General features: G+C 42.3%; 1 protein-coding gene and 1 long non-coding RNA gene across 3 annotated transcripts in view; one reads left to right on the top strand and one right to left on the bottom strand.

The window, feature by feature from the left end:
- Positions 1 to 19,892, bottom strand: part of mcf2l2 (MCF.2 cell line derived transforming sequence-like 2) — a 469,404-nt gene that overhangs the window by 199,004 nt on the left and 250,508 nt on the right. For both annotated transcript variants that reach the window (XM_085990152.1, XM_085990151.1), the window contains exons 10-13: positions 15,772 to 15,891; positions 14,368 to 14,559; positions 14,082 to 14,273; positions 8,221 to 8,398 (exon numbers count right to left, since the gene is read on the bottom strand). In XM_085990152.1, the coding sequence (XP_085846278.1) occupies positions 8,221 to 8,398; positions 14,082 to 14,273; positions 14,368 to 14,559; positions 15,772 to 15,891 (682 nt within the window). The remainder of the gene's footprint in view (positions 1 to 8,220; positions 8,399 to 14,081; positions 14,274 to 14,367; positions 14,560 to 15,771; positions 15,892 to 19,892) is intronic.
- On the top strand, positions 3,400 to 8,431 carry LOC147115687 (uncharacterized). Its single transcript, XR_015078667.1, has 2 exons — positions 3,400 to 6,696; positions 8,091 to 8,431. It is a non-coding gene; the product is annotated as an uncharacterized LOC147115687 (long non-coding RNA).

Consider the following 19,892-nt stretch of genomic DNA (forward strand, 5'->3'; position numbering starts at 1 on the left):
CCAAACTGGTCTTACTCTTATTCTGTCTCTGACCTATCTCAGGGATAAATTCCTTTTGAATCTTTAACACTATCCCTTTGAAACTATTCCACTTTCCCTTTGGGAACGGGCTGTAAAGTAAAATTGTAAATGACTTATTAATGTTTTTTAGTAGATGCATTGCTGATCATCTTCCAACATTCGATGGAATCTGGAACAGTACCCATGGATTGGAGGTTAGCTAATGTTACCCCACTATTCAAAAAAGGTGGTAGAGAGAAAACGGGGAATTACATCGGTAGTGGGGAAAATGCTAGAGTCCATTATAAAAGATGTAATAGCAGAGCACTTGGAAAACAGTGACAGGATCGGACAAAATCAACATGGATTTACAAAAGGTAAATCGTGCTTGACTAATCTACTGGAATTTTTTGAGGATGTAACTGGTAAAATAGATAAGGGAGAACCAGTGGATGTGGTGTATTTGGACTTTCAAAAGGCTTTCGATAAGGTCCTGCATAAGAGATTAGCGTGTAACATTAAGGCACATGGGATTGGGGGCAAGGTATTGACTTGGATAGAGAACTGGTTGGCAGACAGAAAGCGAAGAGTTGGAATAAACGGGTCTTTTTCCGAGTGGCAGGCAGTGACTAGTGGGGTACTGCAGGGATCGGTCCTTGGACCCCAGCTATTCACAATATATATTAATAATCTAGACAAGGGAACTAGATGTAATATCTCCAAGTTTGCAGATGACACAAAGCTGGGTGGGCGTGTTTGCTGTGAGGAGGATGCTGAGAAACTCCAGGATGATTTGGACAGGTTGGGTGATTGAGCAGAAGCATGGCAGATGCAATATAATGTGGATAAATGCGAGGTTATCCACTTTGGTGGCAAAAACAGGAAGGCAGATTATTATCTGAATGGCAATAGATTGGGAGAAGGGGAAGTGCAACGAGACCTGGGTGTCCTTGTGCACCAGTCGCTGAAGGTAAGCATGCAGGTGCAGCAGGCGGTTAAGAAGGCAAATGGTATGTTGGCCTTTGTAGCGAGAGGGTTTGAGTACAGGAACAAGGATGTCTTGCTGCAGTTGTACAAGGCCTTGGTGAGACCACACCTTGAGTATTGTGTGCAGTTTTGGTCGCCTTATCTGAGGAAGGATGTTCTTGCCATGGAGGGAGTTCAGCGAAGATTCACCAGACTGATACCTGGGATGACAGGAATGACTTATGAGGAGAGATTTGGTCGATTGGGCTTATACTCGCTGGAGTTTAGAAGAATGAGAGGGGATCTCATTGAAACTTATAAAATTCTGACAGGACTGGACAGACTAGATGCAGGAAGGATGTTCCCGATGGTCGGGGAGTCCAGAACCAGGGGTCACAGTCTAAGGATAAGGGGTAAGCCATTTAGGACAGAAATGAGGAGGAATTTCTTCACCCAGAGAGTGATGAACCTGTGGAATTCTCTACCACAGAAGTCAATAGAGGCCAATTCATTAAATATATTCAAGAAGGAGTTGGATATATTTCTTAAGGCTAAAGGGATCAAGGGATATGGGGAGAAAGCAGGGACAGGGTACTGAATGTGGATGATCAGCCATGATCGCATTGAATGGCGGAGCAGGCTCAAGGGGCCGAATGGCCTACTCCTGCTCCTATCTTCTATGTTTCTATTTTTTTTTTAATGGTTTCATTGGAAAATGAACAGTTTGCAGTATTTTTGATTCCCTTCTAAAACAAGCTTGCACAAATAAGTAAGTTGGCCTGATGACAAGATTGTTTCCACGAATGTACTAGATCCTTTCTTGGGATAAGCACTCGCAAAATTCTGGGAGTGGGTTACTTCTACGCAGCTGAGGAATGACAAATTGCTTCGGAGCCACAGAAGGAGGAAGTTACTGAGCCAACGCCCAGCACAAGCATATGCAAAACACTCCACATAGGGCAGCACCTTATTGCAGCACATTTGCTTACGCAAGCTCTTTCCCCTTACCTGAGGGCGGAAGTGAAAAGAATAACACAAACAGTGCAACACTGCCAAATGTTTTAAAAAATTGCATTTATATAGTGTGTTTCACAACCTCAAGGCGTCCCAAGCGCTTTACAGCCAATTAAGTACTTTTGAAGTGTAGTCACTGTTGTAACCTGGGATACGCGACAGCCAATTTTCACACAAGCTCCCCAAAACAGCATTGTGATAATGACCGGATAATCTGCTTTAGTGATATTGATGGAGGGATAAATATTGGCCAGGATAACTCCTCTGCTCTTTGAAATAGTGCCATAGGATCTTTTACGTCATCTGAGAAAGCAGACTGAGCCTTGGTTTAACGTTTCATCTGAAAGACGGCACCTCTGACAGTGCAGCGCTCCCTCAGTACTGCACTGGAGTGTCAGCCTAGATTTTTGTGCTCAAGTCTCTGGAGTGGGACTTGAACCCACAGCCTTCTGACTCAGAGGCGAGGGTGCTGCCCACTGAGCCAAGGCTGACTAGGTGCTGCCTCAGGCTGAGCACTCGCCAAGTTCTGGGAGTGGATTAGCTACTCATACTCATCAGATATCAGGTCCTAATTGTACATCAGCAGGTGAGTAAGCTTCTGTGGAGAGAACAGACAAACCAGTTTTGGTATGGACCCATCCTCCGAACTGGAAGATAAATTGGCCTGGAATTTGCGGTCCCGCAAGTTTCGGGTTTCTGCATGTGCAAAAACCTGGAACTTGTGAGCTGTCAAGGTATGCCTTGACAGAGCTACTGAACTGACTAGAAATGCTGCTGCAGAGTTGGGCTATTTGCCCAGCAAATGCCCATGAAACTCTTACGCCTGGTAAAAGCAGGGACTGGGCCTCTTTCACCAGCGTAAGGGTTAATATAAATCTTAAATTCAAAATAAAAGATGATGCACAAACACTTAAAATGAGTTAATGCAAATTTTGACCCAATTGAAATGTTTAAAATTATTTTTCAAAAAATTAAATTTTTATTGTATTTGCTGTATTGAAGGGACTTTTAATTAAATTTGAAACTGCGAACATTTATTTTTATTGCAATTGTCTAAATTGTTTAATTATTTCGGGATTCCATTAGGGTTTATGGGGATTCCATTTGTAAATGGAATCCTCCTTTCTCATTGGCGGACCTTGCCCACATGATTCCAGGGACGATAGCAAAATACTGCGGATGCTGGAAATCCGAAATAACAGAAAATGCTGGAAAAACTCAGCAGGCCAAGCAACGTCCATGGAGAGAAAATAGTCAATGTGTCAGGACTGAAAAAACACAGGAAATGAAACAGATTAAAAGGCCAGTTTGGGGGCTGGGAAATGGGGATTAAAGAACAAAAGAGAAGTGAAGTGACATTAAGAGGTATTCAAAACGAGACGAGATGGTGACAGGACTAGTAAAGAGACAAAAGATGGCTCTAGATGAGGTGTGAAATGCGCTGGCAGAATGAGACACGGAGATCCCAGCGAAGAGAAGAGCAGAACTTCTTCAAGGTAGGCATTCCTAGAAGAGGTGTGGCAGTGAATCAAACACTAGTACGATAGCAAAATACTGCAGATACTGGAAATCCGAAATAACAACAGAAACCTTGTTCATCTTCATTGCTCTCAGTTTCCCTTCTCATGTTTGATCAGGTATCTGCTAAGACTCGGTTTCACAGCCACATCATTTTCCTCAGCAACTGTCTCCGGTTCCGACTTATTCCACGTGGATTCCAACTAAACTTCCACCCTTCGTGTTTCGGATCCACCCAGGATTACAAATGCTCTTCCCCCTTTTTTTCTCTCCCACATGGCAGCTGTCTCTCATTCTGCCAGCGCATTTCACACCTCATCTAGAGCCGTCTTTTGTTTCTTTACTAGTCCTATCACCATCTCGTCTCGTTTTGAATACCTCTTAATGTCACTTCACCTCTCTTTTGTTCTTTAATCCCCATTTCCCAGCCAGCATTTTCTGTTGATTCCAGGGACGATCCATGGGCCTTTACGCAGGCATAAACCTGGAGGCCTGAGGCCCAACTCTGTTGCTGTGGAACCAGGAGGTAAGTTCGGAAATATTTTGCGGGTCGGAGGCGTATTCTGGAGGTACGCCTCTGACCGCAAATTCAGGGCCATTACAGATGAACAGCATTTAAAAAGGAACAGGATAAAGGGAAGGGAAGAAAAGAAGACAAACCACCCACACAGGAAAATAAATAGAATGACCTGTGAAGTGCTTAAGTAGAGAACAGGTGATGGCTAAATGGCAAAAGTGATATTAGATGGAGACAATAGAGGCATATTAAGAGAATTTTTTTTTATATTCGTTCATGGGATCTGGACATCGCTGGCAAGGCCAGCATTTATTGCCCATCCCTAATTGCCCTTGAGAAGGTGGTGGTGAGCTGCCGCCTTGAACCGCTGTAGTCCGTGCAGTGAAGGTATTTCCACAGTGCTGTGCGGGAGGGAGTCCCAGGATTTTGACCCAGCGACGATGAAACCAAAGAAGTAAAAGACGTATACGAGACACAGTGTTTGAATAGCTAAAGAAGTGGGAATAGGCAGGTAGAAAGGAAGAGTGAAAAACTGGAAAAGCAAAGCAGGACTGGTGAAAGAAAAAAGCAGTGACACCAAGGAACACCAGTATAATGTTCTGATAGGTGTGGGGAGGGGAATGCTAACACATCCAACCCACATTGCTAGCACCTGCTGTCAAAGTGGGAGCTATAATTAGGGTCTAAATTTGTTAGTCAATAGCGAAGTGCTTAATAGACTGATCGGTGCAAGTTCTTCCAGCTTCATTGGAACAATGGAGAAGGCTTGCTTTACTCCTTTTTAAATGGTGTTCATCTGCAATATCTCCCACTTCTGAGGAAAGGTCCATACCCTAAAAATCTTGTCTGTTCTCTCCACAGATGCTGCCTGACCTCCTGAGATTTCCAACATCTGCAGTTTTTTGGTTGGTTGTATTTGTGTCGGCTGCTGAGCCTTCTGCTAAGAAGTTATAATGCCACAATTCACATTCCTACACTTCAAACTCTGCTCCGCAGCACATTCACCTTGGATGTTGAACTGACTAATAAACGGGTACAAAGATAATAGATGAAACGTGGAAAGCACATGTTAATTAGAATGCTTTGCGGAACACCTCCGTTCAGTCCGTAAGCATGACCACGAGCTTTTTTCCGCTCCACTCCCACCTCTTTGTCCTCGGCCTCTTACACTGTTCCAACAAAGCTCAACGTAAGCTCGAGGAACAGCACCTCTTTCGATTAGGCACTTTACAGCCTTCTGGACTCAACATCGAGTTCAACAATTTCAGACCATAACCTCTGCCCTTATTTTTTCACATGGCAGCTGTTGATTCTGCCATTCCCATTTACACCTCTTCTAGACTCATCTTTTGTTTCTTGTCCCATTACCACCTCCTTTTCCTTTGTACTATCATACCTTTTGTCATTTCATCACGCCTGCCTACTATCCTATCACAGACCTTCCCTTTTGATCTTTCCTCCCCTCCCCCTTTCCCTACACTTGCTTAAAATCTGTTACATCTCTAACTTTTTCCAGTTCTGACGAAAGGTCATCGAGGTACAAAGCTGGGTGGGAATGTAAGTTGTGAGGAGGATGCAAAGAGTCTTCAAGGGGATATAGACAAGCTAAGTGAGTGGGTAAGAACATGGAATATAATGTGGAGAAATGTGAAGTTATCCACTTTGGTAGGAAAAATAGAAAAGCAGAGTTTTTTTAAATGGTGATAGATTGGGAAATGTTGGTGTTCAGAGGGACCTGGGTGTCCTTGATACACGAATCACTGAAAGTTAACATGCAGGTACAGCAAGCTTTATTAAAAGTGGATTTGAGTATAAGAGTAAAGATGTCTTACTGCAATTATATAGGGCCCTGGTGAGACCACACCTGGCGTATTGTGTACAGTTTTGGTCTCCTTTTCTAAGGAAAGATATACTTGCTATAGAGGGAGTGCAACGAAGGTTCACCAGACTGATTCCTGGGATGGGGGGATTGTCCTATGAGGAGAGATTGAGTAGACGAGGCCTATATGTTCTAGAGTTTAAAAGAATGAGGGGTGATCTCATTGAAACATACAAAATTCTTACAGGGCTTGACAGGGTAGATGCAGGGAGGATGTTTCCCTTGGCTGGGGAGTCTAGAACCAGGGGTCACAGTCTCAGAATAAGGGGTCGGCCATTTAGGACTGCGATGGGGAGAAATTTCTTCATTCAGAGGGTGGTGAATCTTTGGAATTCTCTACTCCAGAGGGCTGTGGAGACTCAGTCGTTGAGTATATTCAAGACGGAGATCGATAGATTTTTGGAAATTAAGGGGATAGTGCAGGAAAGTGGAGTTGAGGTAGAAGATCAGCCATGATCTTATTGAATGGCGGAGCAGGCTCGAGGGGCCAAATGGCCTATTTCTGCTCCTATTTCTTATGTTCTTGCTCTGTTTCTCGCTCCACAGATGCTGCCTGACCTGCTGAGTATTTCCAGCATTTTCTGTTTTTATTTATTATTAATTAGATTCATGCATTTAAAAAAAAAATTAAACAATTGAACGAATGACTAGTTCAGTAAAATGTATTTTACTTCAGCTTCTTGCATTCTTCTATCGGCAGTGATACTGACAACTAGTATAGGACTGCCATTTCAGATCCAGGAAAAAAGTAAGCCCTAGAACATACATATCTCATCCAAATACAGATTTCTACTTTGAACCAGTAAGTAAAAAATCTCTTTTTTAAACTTTATTGTTTAAGGAAAATCTCTTAATGCATTGCAAGCATTAAAATATCCCCAACGGTTCAACATCAGGAAAATGTGTAATGGTTGCACACTAGAGTTTAGAAAATTGAAGTAAATGACAGTCAACAAAATCATTATTTTTGATCTAACTGCTTGACTGTACCGTGAAACCTAACCCTCAGGACAGTGTATCGAGAAGCTATTATCTCTTGTCATGGTAAATGATTACTTTGTTTAATATAATAGCTGTGTGAAGATATAGACTGGATCATCAGTGAACACCTGTTCTAGTATAATTTAATTTATATAGTTGAAATTGTTTAAAGGTTAAATTCTGTAATTATGCTTACAAAAAGATACGATTCACACTTTGTACTTAGCATCCACGTCAACTGAATTTGATTTCAAGGTGAACCACTACGGAACACCAGGATTTTGTTTTGTATTAACATTTTGCACCTGCTGCGATCATGTACCAAAACAAAATCCAGCTGGATATTTTTCTTATTTAGATCATTTACATTGTGCTTTTTATTCTATTTTTTGCTTTTAATACAGTACTCCGGATAAGAATGGATTGCATTTACTTTTGGGCTCACTTGGGTATAATCGACTTTCACTTTCATTAAAGATATGGGAAAGAAAGGGAGAAACATAACAGGACCTTGGTTATGATAGCTAAATAAGAGAGTGCATTAGAATTAGCAAGCAGATTATAGTGTGAGACATTACAGCTAACGGCAAGAAGAATTCAAAGAAGCTTTTTAAGCTATGTTTGCAGTTGCTATCTGAAACATCAGGTAAGCCCATCAGTAGATTATATAGGAACTTGTACTAGAGTGAAACACTGAAAGAAAAGGTCTGACATACTGATGTGCTTCAGTGCTCAAAAATAACAGATGGCAATCCCCTGCTTCAGCAAAGACTATGGAATATTGCTTTTGCACATTTGATAATCATACATACTACCATTATAACATTAAACTTGTACTAGGGTTCATAGTAAAGATGATGTTTTGTCCAGAATATATTATAGAACATAGATGCTACAGTAAAGTTGAAGACTATAATTTCACCCCTGTAGTCCAGAGAAAGTTTCAAAAAATGTTCTTGTAGTTTGCAATAAAAAAAAAATCCTTTTGATGCGGGCACAATGAGTTATAAAATAACTAGATATTTATTATTTCACATTAGCATTACATAGCCACAAGAGGTTAGTGAGGAAATGATGGGCTACGTGGCTTGAAATAAAAACTATTACTGTTTATTTGCTAGAAAATTATCTTGTGTTGAATACCGATGACGTGATCCCTGTAGGATGTAATAGAGACCAGTTGCTTCACTTAAATTTCATTTCTCAATCGTTTAGTGAGGATCTGATGTCAAAATCTATAAAGCTGATAAAACAAACCTTCAGTTCATCTTATTTTGAACTCTACCCTACTATACCACAATCACTCTGCACATTTTTTTGAGGAAAAGGATTTCCTGCCACTTACTGAGGACAGGTGCTCTGATTGGTTTTGGCGAGGACCGTTTTGGAGACGACTCGGGACGTGGGGCAACAGGTTGAACTGGACGAGTCTGTTTGGCTGCTAACTTCTTTAAACTAGCTTGACGCTTTTCGAACATTTCTTGGACATTTTCAAGCTTCTGAAGAATTGTCTGTACATTGGTCTGAAACAGAAATAAATGCAATATTAAAACTTTTTTTTGCCTTTTGTCACCAATTTTTGCCAACAACAACAACTTGTATTTATATAGTGCCTTTAATGTAGTAAAACGTCCCAAGGCGCTGCACAGGAGTATTTTAAGACAAAAAATTTGACACCGACCCACGTAAGGATAAATTAGGGCAGGTGACCAAAAGCTTGGTCAAAGAGGTAGGTTTTAAGGAGCGTCTTAAAGGAGGAAAGAGAGGCCGAGAGGTTTAGGGAAGAAATTCAAGAGCTTAGGGCCTAGGCAACAGAAGGCACGACCACCAAAGGTTGAGCGATTTATAATCAGGGATGCTCAAGAGGGCAGAATTAGAGGAGCGCAGATATCTCTGAGGCGGGTTGTGGTGCTGAAGGAGATTACAGAGATAGGAAGGGGCGAAGCCTTGGAGGGAATTGAAAACAAGGATGAGAATTTTGAAATCGAGGCGCTGCTTAACCGGGAGCTAATGTAGGTCAGCGAGCACAGGGGTGATGGATGACGGGACTTGGTGCGAGTTAGGACACGAGCAACAGAAACTTGGATGACTTCAAGTTTACGTTGGGTAGAATGTGGAAGGCCAGCCAGGAGTGCATTGGAATAGTCAAGTCTAGAGGTAACAAAGGCATGGATGAGGGTTTCAGCAGCAGAGCTGAGGCAAGGGCGGAGATGGGCGACGTTACGGAAGTGGAAATAGGCGGTCTTAGTTATGGTCAGTAGCTCATTTCAGGGTCAAATGTGACACCAAGGTTGTGAACAGTCTGGTTCAGCCTCAGACAGATGCTCGGAAGAGGGATGGAGTCGGTGGCTAGGGAATGGAGTTTGTGGTGGGAACCGAAGACAATGGCTTCGGTCTTCCCAATATTTAGTTGGAGAAAATTTCTGTTCATCCAGTACTGGATGTCAGAAAAGCAATCTGACAATTTAGAGACAGCGGACTTTTCTCCCCATCCTCTCTGATTTCAATCTCCAGCTCAATCCCCTTTGCCCTCTTTCCTCAGAATTCACCACTCTCCTGTCTTCCCTAAACCACCTCCTCCATCTTCATGACCAATTGACCTTTGTCATCTTCCATGACCCCTCAAATCCCATGCTCTCCATCACCAAAAATAACATCTCTGCCCACTTCCATGTTTCCCTTACCGCCCTCTTTCAACCCCATTAACTTATACACCTGCCCCTGTTTTCTTCCCCCTGCTCCCATGTTGCTTACAACTGTGATTGGCCTCTGGTCTTCCATTTGCCACAGCACCACGGCAGCTGTTGCTTTGCTGAAACACTTTGTCACCTCGCCTTTCATGTCTTCATCCCCAATAAAAACTTCATTGGCTCCTATTTGGTTGTTTCTCTTGGTACAACCTTCATATTTGCTTCCTCAAGTCCAAGGGGCACAATCTTAAGCACAACTGGCATAGCTGTTCTGGACATTTTACATGCAGATAGCACCCTCTGGTGGTGGTTATGTGTTAGCAGTGTGTGTGTGCAGCAGAAGTCATTTGACCTTTCTATCTGTGAGGTCATTTGACCTTTCTACCTTTCTTCCTGTGTGACCCAGGAAGTAGAATCCCAGGAAGTAGAATTCCAGGAAGAACCTGACTTGAGTAATGGAGAATGCCATGAGGGATTCGCAATCCAATGTAATCTGATCTCCTGTTAGGCCAGGCGCAATATCTGAGAGTATCTTTGTCTATTAGCATGATAGCAACTTTGTCAGTGTAGTATTTTGATAACACTGTTTATAAAAGGTTAATATTTGATAGTTACAGAAGTTAGTCCAAATGTTAGTTAGTTATACAATTAGTCTATTCTACTGTTGTAAATATGTTTATATCTTATGTAATATCGAATGTATAGTACTCAGTTTATGTACAAAACATACTTTGTCTTTGTTTACAGTTTCACAAATTTGTTCAAGTAAAGCTTCAAAACAGCGAAACGGCTTCACGAGGAATTATTTGAATGAGTGTTTAACTTGCTGGATAACTAGATAGGAGCACGTCTAGCGAGGCCAGTACAATAGCCATCCAATGCCAGATCTGGCTAGACCATATCAAGCTCGACTGGGCCTCGCTCTTTACTAATATTAGTTACAACTCTGAAATCATCTTGGAGAGTATTCGTGCCATAAAGGTGCTATGTAAATGCAAGTTGTTCATTTTTACTCCTTGCTCGAGTATTGTGCTATGGATCTTGAACAACCTCATCCGAGTAGCTATACTTCATGTATGACACTTAGGCCTAGAAATTCAGTAAGGCCCCGCCAGCTCGCTTGCGCCCAAAAGTTAGCGCTGCGCGCAGAGCCAGTTGCGACCGTCAGAAATTCAGTTTTTGCGCCCCAAGTCGGAACCGGGCGCTATTCCAGGGTGTGCCCGCCCCCGCTTGGGGCGCTGAAACTGAATTTCAGCGCTGTAGGTGCCGCTGCGCCACCCGCTGCGGAGCGGCAGGCTGCGGTACTGCAGGCCTCCTCCTCTTAAGGGGGAGGTGCCTGCAACGGGGAGATCGCTGCTTGATAGTGCCGGCAAATGAGCCCGGCACCACGGAGAAGTGCCGGGCTCACGGAAAGCAGCCAGCAATGCCGCGGGGGGGGGGGGGTGGAGGAGGTCGGGGAAGGTGCGGGCAGGCGGCCGCCGAAAAAGCAGCCGGCCGCACCTCCGCTTTAACTAGCGCCACTAAGGCTGCAGGACGGCCACGGTTGCAGAACGTTGTTTGCGGCCGCTGCGGAAGAGGCGGCCGCAACTAAAAATGGGGGTCGGGGCGGAACCGGGGCACTGCGCACACCGATGACGTCATCGGCGCAGCGCTACCGGCTACCGCCGCCATTACCGCTGCGCTGAATATCAGCGCAAACTCCTCTATTGGCGCAGAAGCCCTCTTTGGGCGGTAACTGGGCGCAAAGCTGGCGGGACCTTACTGAATTTCTAGCCCTTAATGTTTAATGTCAGCGTGTAATTCAACTTCTGTGGGCATCACAGCTGAGTGCCAATTTTATTCTTACTGAACATACATCTACAGGAGGTGGCACTGGCTCATTTTTTCTGCTTCCTAATCATTATGGCTTGGATTCTCACTGGATGAAGTCATTGGCAAGCTGTAGATTAGAAATCTGAAATGTCTTCAGTTAGGAGGCACAATATGTTGTGTAGATGGGAGTAGGACATTACAAAGGGACATAGACAGACTAAATGAGTGGGCACAACTATGGCAAATGGAGTTCAATGTGTGGAAGTGCGACGATATCCACTTTGAATCCGAGAAAGACATTTTGGAATATTTCCTTAATGGTGAGAGATTAGGAGCTGTGGTGGAGCAGAGGGATTTGTGTCCATGTGCACAGATCACTAAAAGCAAGTACACATATACAAAAAGACTAATGGAATGTTGGTCATTTATCTCAAGGGGGTTGGAATACAAAAGTGAGGAAGTGATGCTCAGTTGTACAGAGCCTCATAACCCACCAATATGTTTTCTATAATGGAGACCAAAATTGAACACACTACTTCAAGTGGATTCTCACCAGAACCAGGTACTATAATTTAAAAAGCACAATCCTTAGCTCTACATCCCTACATCATCTTTACTTTCTTGACTACTTGTGAACATGGACCCAATGGCTTTAATGACCTATCCACCAAAACACCCAGATCTCTCTCCTGTTCTATTATCTCAAGCATGTTACTATTTAATATATAATCCACATTCTTGATTCTTTGTAACTAATCTTGTGACTTTAAACTTATCCGTGTTGAGTTCCATCTGATAACTCCCTGCCCATGGATGTAGTCTGTCCAAATCACTTTGGATTATCACACATTGATTAGCAATTCCATTAGTACCCTTGGATGGAATAATTCAGACCCTAGACCCTTGTTTATTCTATGCTTTCTTACCCTATCTAACATGTTTTCCCTTGTGATGCTAAGGGTTTCCAGCCGGCTCTCTCCATTATACTGGTTCCTTATTTTAGGCATCTCTTCCCTTTCAGTGGTGAAAATGGTCACAAAATAGTGACTTAGAATTCTGCCACTTCCCTGTCCACAACCTCTCTTCCATCCTCAAAACACTCCCCATTGCCACTGGTAAATGGTACAACATCCCTCTGCAGCCTTCCCTTGCTCCTGATATATTTGAAGAACACTTTGTTATTGGCCTTTATATGTTCCGCTCATGCTCTCTCTTTGTGCTTCTTGACCTTTCTTAGCATTTTGCTGCTCGATTCTGAAGTTATCCCTATCATACCCTTCCCTGTATATTTCAAATGTTTCTATGCTCGCTCTTTCTATCTCCCTAATGCCTTTTGTGACTTTCTTTGTCATCCATGTCAGTTTTACTCTTTTGTTCGCAATGTGAACGAACTTCTTTAAAGCAATTCCATTTTCCCTCCACATCCTTCCCTTTAACTAGCTCTTCACATTTCTTTTGTAAGCATTTCATCCCCTCAAAGTCTGTTCTCTTCAAATTCAGTTTCTTGATACAGGAAACTCTCGATTCACCGGCACCTAAATAACCAGAAATCTCTGTTAACCGGCAAAATTCAGGAGTAGGTTCAGGTAAGTTTTACTTCATATTAGTGGCCGTTCCTGGATCTGTGGCCGTGTAACTGGGGTTCCTGCACCTGTTGCTGTGCAACAGGAACGCTTGGTCTGTGGCCGGGGTTCCTGCACCTGTTGCCATGCAACAGGGACGCCTGGATCTGTGGCCGTGTATGGGGCTCTCGTATCTTTTACTATACCTCTCTGTAATCTGGACTTTTTGATAAACTGGCACCACGCTGGTCCCGTCAGTGCCGGATAAAAAAGAGTTTCCTGTAGTTTTTATTATCTATTCTGTCCTTATTTCAGCCTTAAAAGTAGCACCACGTTCACTAAACTGCAGATGTTCCCTTATTTCAATATGGCTCATTACTCACATCTCATTAATTAGGAATAAATCCAATACTACCATCTCTGCTATGGATTTCTTCACCTGCTGCTTAAGAAAAAAGATTGTCGAAGGACTTCAATAAACCCCCACTTGCATACTGATTATTCTGATTGCATGTCCAATTCTGTCAGGGAGATTAATATCTCCCATGATTACAACTGAGCCTTAGCACTATATTTTTTAAATGACCTCCCACAGCAGAACATTCACCTGTCTTTTAATTTTGTGGTGACCAATAACAACATCTACCCTACCACTAGTTTTCACCCTTTCAATCTTCCAGATCAATCCAAAGAAACTCAATATGAATCTCCAGTTATTTCCCTCAAAGTATCAAGCTCACTTCTCTAAGCCACTTCCTCTAGTTCTATAACTACAATCACTGTTCAAACAATTAAAAGAAAACCAGGATGTTAAGTGTAATGCTAATTCTTTTCAACTGTTCAACTTTCCAAGAGTTCTAATGATGATGGTCACTGCTAAAGGGTAATATATGTAACTTATATATATTTGCAATGTTACATTTACAATAAAATAATAAAATATCCTATAGGTTTGTATTGCATTGGACTTAATATTCTCAAAAATAGATACAATCTACATCCTAAATTTATTTTCAGACATGTTTCGAAAAAACACGAATTTTCTTTTATGCTAAACTATTTTTTGTCTTCATTAATAGATGACTCTGGAAAACTTAACACCATGTTTTATATTATTCAGCTCAACAATGTTTCTAGTTTACCTTAACTTCTGAAGTAAGAAACAGTTCAAATTGTTGATGGAACTCTTTAGGATTGGTAAGCTTGTGGTCTTTGGCAGTTTCAAGGAACTTCTCAATATCTTGGAGTGCAGCTTCAGCTCCTTCTTGTGTTTGGCACTTATCCACTGCTTGAGATGCCAGGAGATAGATCCCTGTTTCACACCACTCCTTGGCCTTAAAGGACAAAATAAAATAATTAAAAATAGAATTTCAATAAACAGTTGCTTGTTTTGTGACCAATTGTTGAAGACTATAACAGATAAATTACGCTGTCCAGTTGCTTATGGACTTCAAGAGATTTTCCAAGCACGTCATGTTTTTTCTTCATTTCATTGGTAAAATCATCACATATACGCCTGAGTTCATTACACTTTGGTCGGATGGAGTCAACAGCATAGTGGTTGCTTTGGATAAGTTGGTCTCCATGCAGAGCTAATAATTGTGCTTTCTCTAATGATTCCTGTAAAAAAAGATGGAAAGATATCTAACAAATGAAATAACAAAACAATAACATATGAGATGGACAATTAATTTGTTTGAACAGATCATTAGTGAAACAAGCCATAGATTATGAACCGAGAAATGCTGTTGCCAATATTAGAGGACAAAAGCTTAACTTATTTGTAAGACTCTCCTGTACATGCTATTTTAGCATTGAAATAGAGGACTTCAACAATAATGCCCCTCAAAAAAAAAAAAAATGGTGGAGATTCTTCCTGATGTCTTTGATTTGCCTGCCAATGCAGCCTGTATTTCTAACATGCACAATGGTAGAAATCACTCCTTAGGATATCACAAAGGACTGGCTGCATTGTATATTTGTTATCATAAAGGTCATTCCATTTAATTTGCATTTGAAAATACATTTTTCACAATAACTGAAAATAAGTTTTTCTTCTAATAGTGGGAATCTATATTTGTTACACTGGACATATTGGACAAGAACATATTGGGCATCATTTTCCAAAATGCACTGGCAGCAGGTGAGGTTCCCCATTGTCCAGGTGTAATTGGAAAATTGACCCCTTCAATTAAATACGCCAGCTGTGCTTCTGAAATGTCCAATCTGTTTTTACTTTTTAAATAGTCAAATTAGATAGTTGAAAGTAATGGCGAGGGATGGATTTGTGCCTTGCCAGTGGTACTCTCAGCTAAATATCCCAATGCAGTATTTGCAAAAAGTCTAATGGCAGCTAATCAGTGCTCTAAACATTCTGTCTGTCTATTACCAATTGCCCAAGACTATGATTTTTGTTGCCAAGTGTAAAACTGAATATATTTTTAGTTGGAAAGAAGTGCAAATCAAGGAAGTTTACTAAATGCACATGAGAGCACCACTGGTCTTTGATACAACATCACTAAATATCATTGTTTGTCACTAATGTTTTTGGCAGCTTGAGAATATCATAAAGCCTCAGGAAATTAGGTTGGCGAAGCCCATTTGTGGGAGTCTGAACCATTAGCGGATGTAAGAAGTGATTGGAACATGAAATAAGCATATTTGCAACCAGAAACAGATGGATGCCTAAATAATAATTTAGTGACTTAACAAGTAGTACGGGGGAAGTTTAAATGACTTGCACTGTTTTGTTGTAGGATTACAGGACTTTGAGTAAATGTGGAGGAGGGAGTTCATCTGTTGAGGCCTAAAGGATATTTTAGTGTCATTTACCTGTGCTTTCTCTTCTTGCAGTTGGAGTTCCTTTAGGAGGTGTTCCACACAGGTTATACTGTCTCCAATGTCAGTGAATGCAGCCTGTGTTTCCATTAGGCAATCCAGAATGACTTTCACCTGCAAACAGGCAACAAGCAGCAACTTTAACCAGTTTCCAGCCCGTTTCAATTTTGTCATTACACTTAGAAATTGTTATGGGTTGCTCAAAAAGTACACTTTAGAAATTGGCATTGAATATTTGCTTGTATCTCAATAGCCTGTTGCATGAGTTTCGATCTCCAAATTGATCTCTGGTTAGATCTTATTGGATTCAGACAACATATGGTTAGCATTCAGACAAGGTTATATGGTTAGCTAAGTTAAGTGCATCTCAAGTTTTAGTACAGATAGTGTAACTTTAAAATAAAACCCAAGCTGCAGTACTAGAAGTTAGTGAAAAAAATCAAAATCTGTACTTAATGCAGATCAAAAGTTGGAATTTTACTGATCTGGATGTGTTGCAACCAAAACATACATACATGGTTGGAAATATTGGGCCAGAAATTCGGGCCCCCACGGGTGAGTACGCATGGAGTACTCGTGCGTAGGCCCAACGAAAGTGCTGGTTTCGTGCATGCACTGCGCATGCGTAGGAAACCAAAACTTCCATTCCCTTGAAGTATGGGGTTCACAGGTCGAACACGTACGCCTTGAACTTCCGTTTTTTTTGCAGGTTTTTCCGGGAGGGTAAGTCTCCAGCAGCTACGCTTGTAAAAAGCAGTCGCAGGGCCTGCTTTTAACAAGGTAAGTGGTGAATTAAGTAAAATAAAAACATTTTTTCCACAGGTTTATTATTTTTAAATACTTTAAAGAAAGGTAAGTTTATTTTTAGCCCTGTTAGAAACTGTAATTAATTTTTTCAAAAATTTAAATTATTGTTTAAAATACTGTAGTTATTTTATGTAATTTATAGTTATTTTTAAAATGTGATTTTTAAAAAATTTATTTGAAGTTTTGGTTAGGTTTTGGGGCTGAATTGTATTCATAGATTTGATAGGTCTTCCTGTCAAATCTATGAATACAGATTCCCTGCTACCATTGGCTCGCCATGGCCCACGTGATCCCAGGGGACGCTTCGAACTAACTGCGCCCCTGGGATACGCAAGCACTGTGCGCCAGCAGTTGGAGCAGGCCCAGGATCGGAATCCCACCCGGGTCCACAGCTCAATGGCTGGCGCGCTAGGTAAGTGCAGGTTGGCGGCTTGCACCCGCGGGAAGCCTCCGACCCAAATTTCTGGCCCAACAAATATACATAGTTCCACAAATTGTCGAAATATTGGATTTATATTCTGTACTATTGGATCCCCCTAACATTGCTTGTCGTATAAAGAACTTGCATTTATATAGAACCTTTCATGCCCGCATTCTAAAGAGCTTCACAGCCAATTAACTACTTTTGAAATTTTGGGCTGGGTTTTCCGGGGGGTCAGCGGGCGCGGTTGGTGGTGGGTCAGGTGGGAAAGTGTTTTATTTCCCCAGTGGGTCTGGACACCGCTGTGAACCCGCCGCCATGTGCCTTTCCCCAATGTTGGGTCCGTCAGCGCTGAGCAGACCAGACACGAAGTGGCGGGTTCACAGCTGGGGACCCAATCCAGGTAGTTTGTGGCTTGTTTAGAGCCACTTAAGAATGAATTTCAGCTCACCTGCATTTGACAGCTCGCCCATGGGGTCCACGCTGGTCGTGGACCATGTCTGTTAAACTGAGGCAGGAGTTCAGTGACCATTGAATCAGCTGTTGAGTTGACAGCTTCAAATGTACAGTAAAAGCTCCCACCTTAGAGATATCTTCCCTCAGCCACAAACTCTTCCTCACTACATTTCCACAACAGATTCACCATGCTGCAAGTCTCTACACAAGTCTCCATACAGTCTGACCTCATTACCTCTCTCACCATTGACAGATTGCTTCAGTCATCTCTACTTCACCTGTCATCTATTCCATCAGCATGGTGCCCTTTATACTCTCTCACCTTGGTCCTCAAAATCCCACCACGATCAGCCCCAACACCAGCATCACCAGGCACACCAGCAGCACCAACAACACCACCAACCTTCTCCACAATCAACTGATGCTGCACAGGACACATTGTTGCCCGGGAGGCCAGGAATGACCTCGTCATGGCCAGATTTACTTCACTTGATGCTGTACACTCTGGCTGCCACATGATGCACCAGGTTGGCAGCACCCCACCCCACCCCAATACCATAAAGCATCCCCACAATATCTAAGCCATTCCTTTCACACTCATCACCGTTGGGGGGGGGGGGGGGTGGTACCGTTATGTCTCACCATTCAGTGCAACGCACTAAGCCACTTCCAAAGGTGCACACAAATCTGTCCAAGACCAGAAAGTGTTGGAAATAAAGATTTCAATGTTTGACAACACATTAACAGAAACTTCACATGAACATTGCATAAAACACCCAAGTGCCTACCCTTGTGTGTTGTTAGTTGATATGATTGCACTAGGATGAGGGTAAGTATGAGGGGTGGCTAGTGAGATGGGGATGTGATAATGTAGATCGAGAGGGATGGGTGGAGGTGCAAGGTCAGTTGGTGAGAGTAAGGATGTGCAGGAGTAGGGTAGAGAAGGCAGAGTGATGGGGATCTGATGAGAGGCAAAGCAGGATGAGGTTGAGTGTGGCTTTGTACTAACATTTCGTGATCTACTGAGATCATTGAAACATTTGTGCCACTGCAGCCTGGTCCTCCTGACCACATCCCTGCTTGTGCCCTCCTCTGCAATGTGCAACCAGGCTGTGGTGTTGATCTGGTGAGGTCTCTTCTGCCCATGAGAAGGGAAGAGCACCTCCCTGCATGCTGTGACTCCCTCCATAAGCGCATGGAGGGAGTCATGGGAGAATCTAGGTGCAACCCTGCACCTCTGTGCAGTGTTTGCAGCATCTCAATGCTGTAGAACACTGACAGCACAAATTTCAAAATAAATTTGCACACAGTCCCTTTAAGGAAACCAGCTGATGACGCGTCATCAAATGACATCACCAGACCCGATTCCTCTAATTGGCCGGCAGACACGCTGGGTGGGCTTAACCAGTCCAATCTAGGGAAATTCATTTCAGAGGCTGGGATGGAGACAGTAGCGGGGTCGGGACCCGCCACCAACGTCGCCCGCCACGGACCCGCCGAAGTTAGCAAAATCGTGGCTGTAGTCACTGTTGTTTTATGAGGAAACATGGCAGCCAATTTACTCACAGCAAAATCCCACAAACAGCAATGAGATAAATATTTTGGCGATGTTGGTTCTGGGATAAATGTTGGCCAGGACACTGAGAAACTCCCTTGCTCTTTGAATAATGTGATGGAATCATAAATTTGGTTAATTTCTGATTAAATTCAAAAATGTATGGAGAGTTAAATTCTTTTCAGATTGAAAAGATGGTGTGCATCTTCCTTGCTGCTATGATGGATTTTATTCTGACTAGTCAGGAAAGGGGTACCAGAGTATTTCAATACGTCTCTTACTAATGACAATGGGCGGAGCAATGCGGGCCCATATTTATCTGGCAGAACGATGCACCTAAAACATTAAATTTTCATATTTCTGGCAACGACATGAAGGCAAATAAATTAACATTCATCAATTGGGGTAACTATTTATTTGAACTGTGAACTCAAGTGAAAGGAAAAAGGCAAGATCCCATATGTAACCAAACTAAATTGGAACAGGATGAATCAACGAAATGTCTGAGACTAGGAAAAGGACCAAATAATGGACTGATACTGATTTGCGATTTGGAAATTTTTCTACTCTGCTGAATTTTCCTTTTGTAACTTTGCCTTCCGATTTATATCATTGTATGTAAAATTTAATCATGCGCTGCCAAGAGAAATAGTACATGATTTTACTACGCGCAATTCAGGAAGAAAATCCAAGAAATTTACTGGGACTTTTGATGAGTTCCTCAGTGTCCCCTTCCTCATGTACTCTGTCATTACACCGCTTCCTTTGCTTAACAGAGAGGAAGTCAAGAAATTGTGCAGGAGGTCGAGGAGTTTGTATTAGCCCGCTCGCAGCAGACCGAGGCTGTAAAGCAGTTCTATAAAAACTCCTTTTAGA

The sequence above is a fragment of the Somniosus microcephalus genome, chromosome 6, assembly GCF_052327205.1.
Source record: "Somniosus microcephalus isolate GS21.2 chromosome 6, FLI_Smic_1.0, whole genome shotgun sequence".
NCBI lineage: Eukaryota > Metazoa > Chordata > Chondrichthyes > Squaliformes > Somniosidae > Somniosus > Somniosus microcephalus.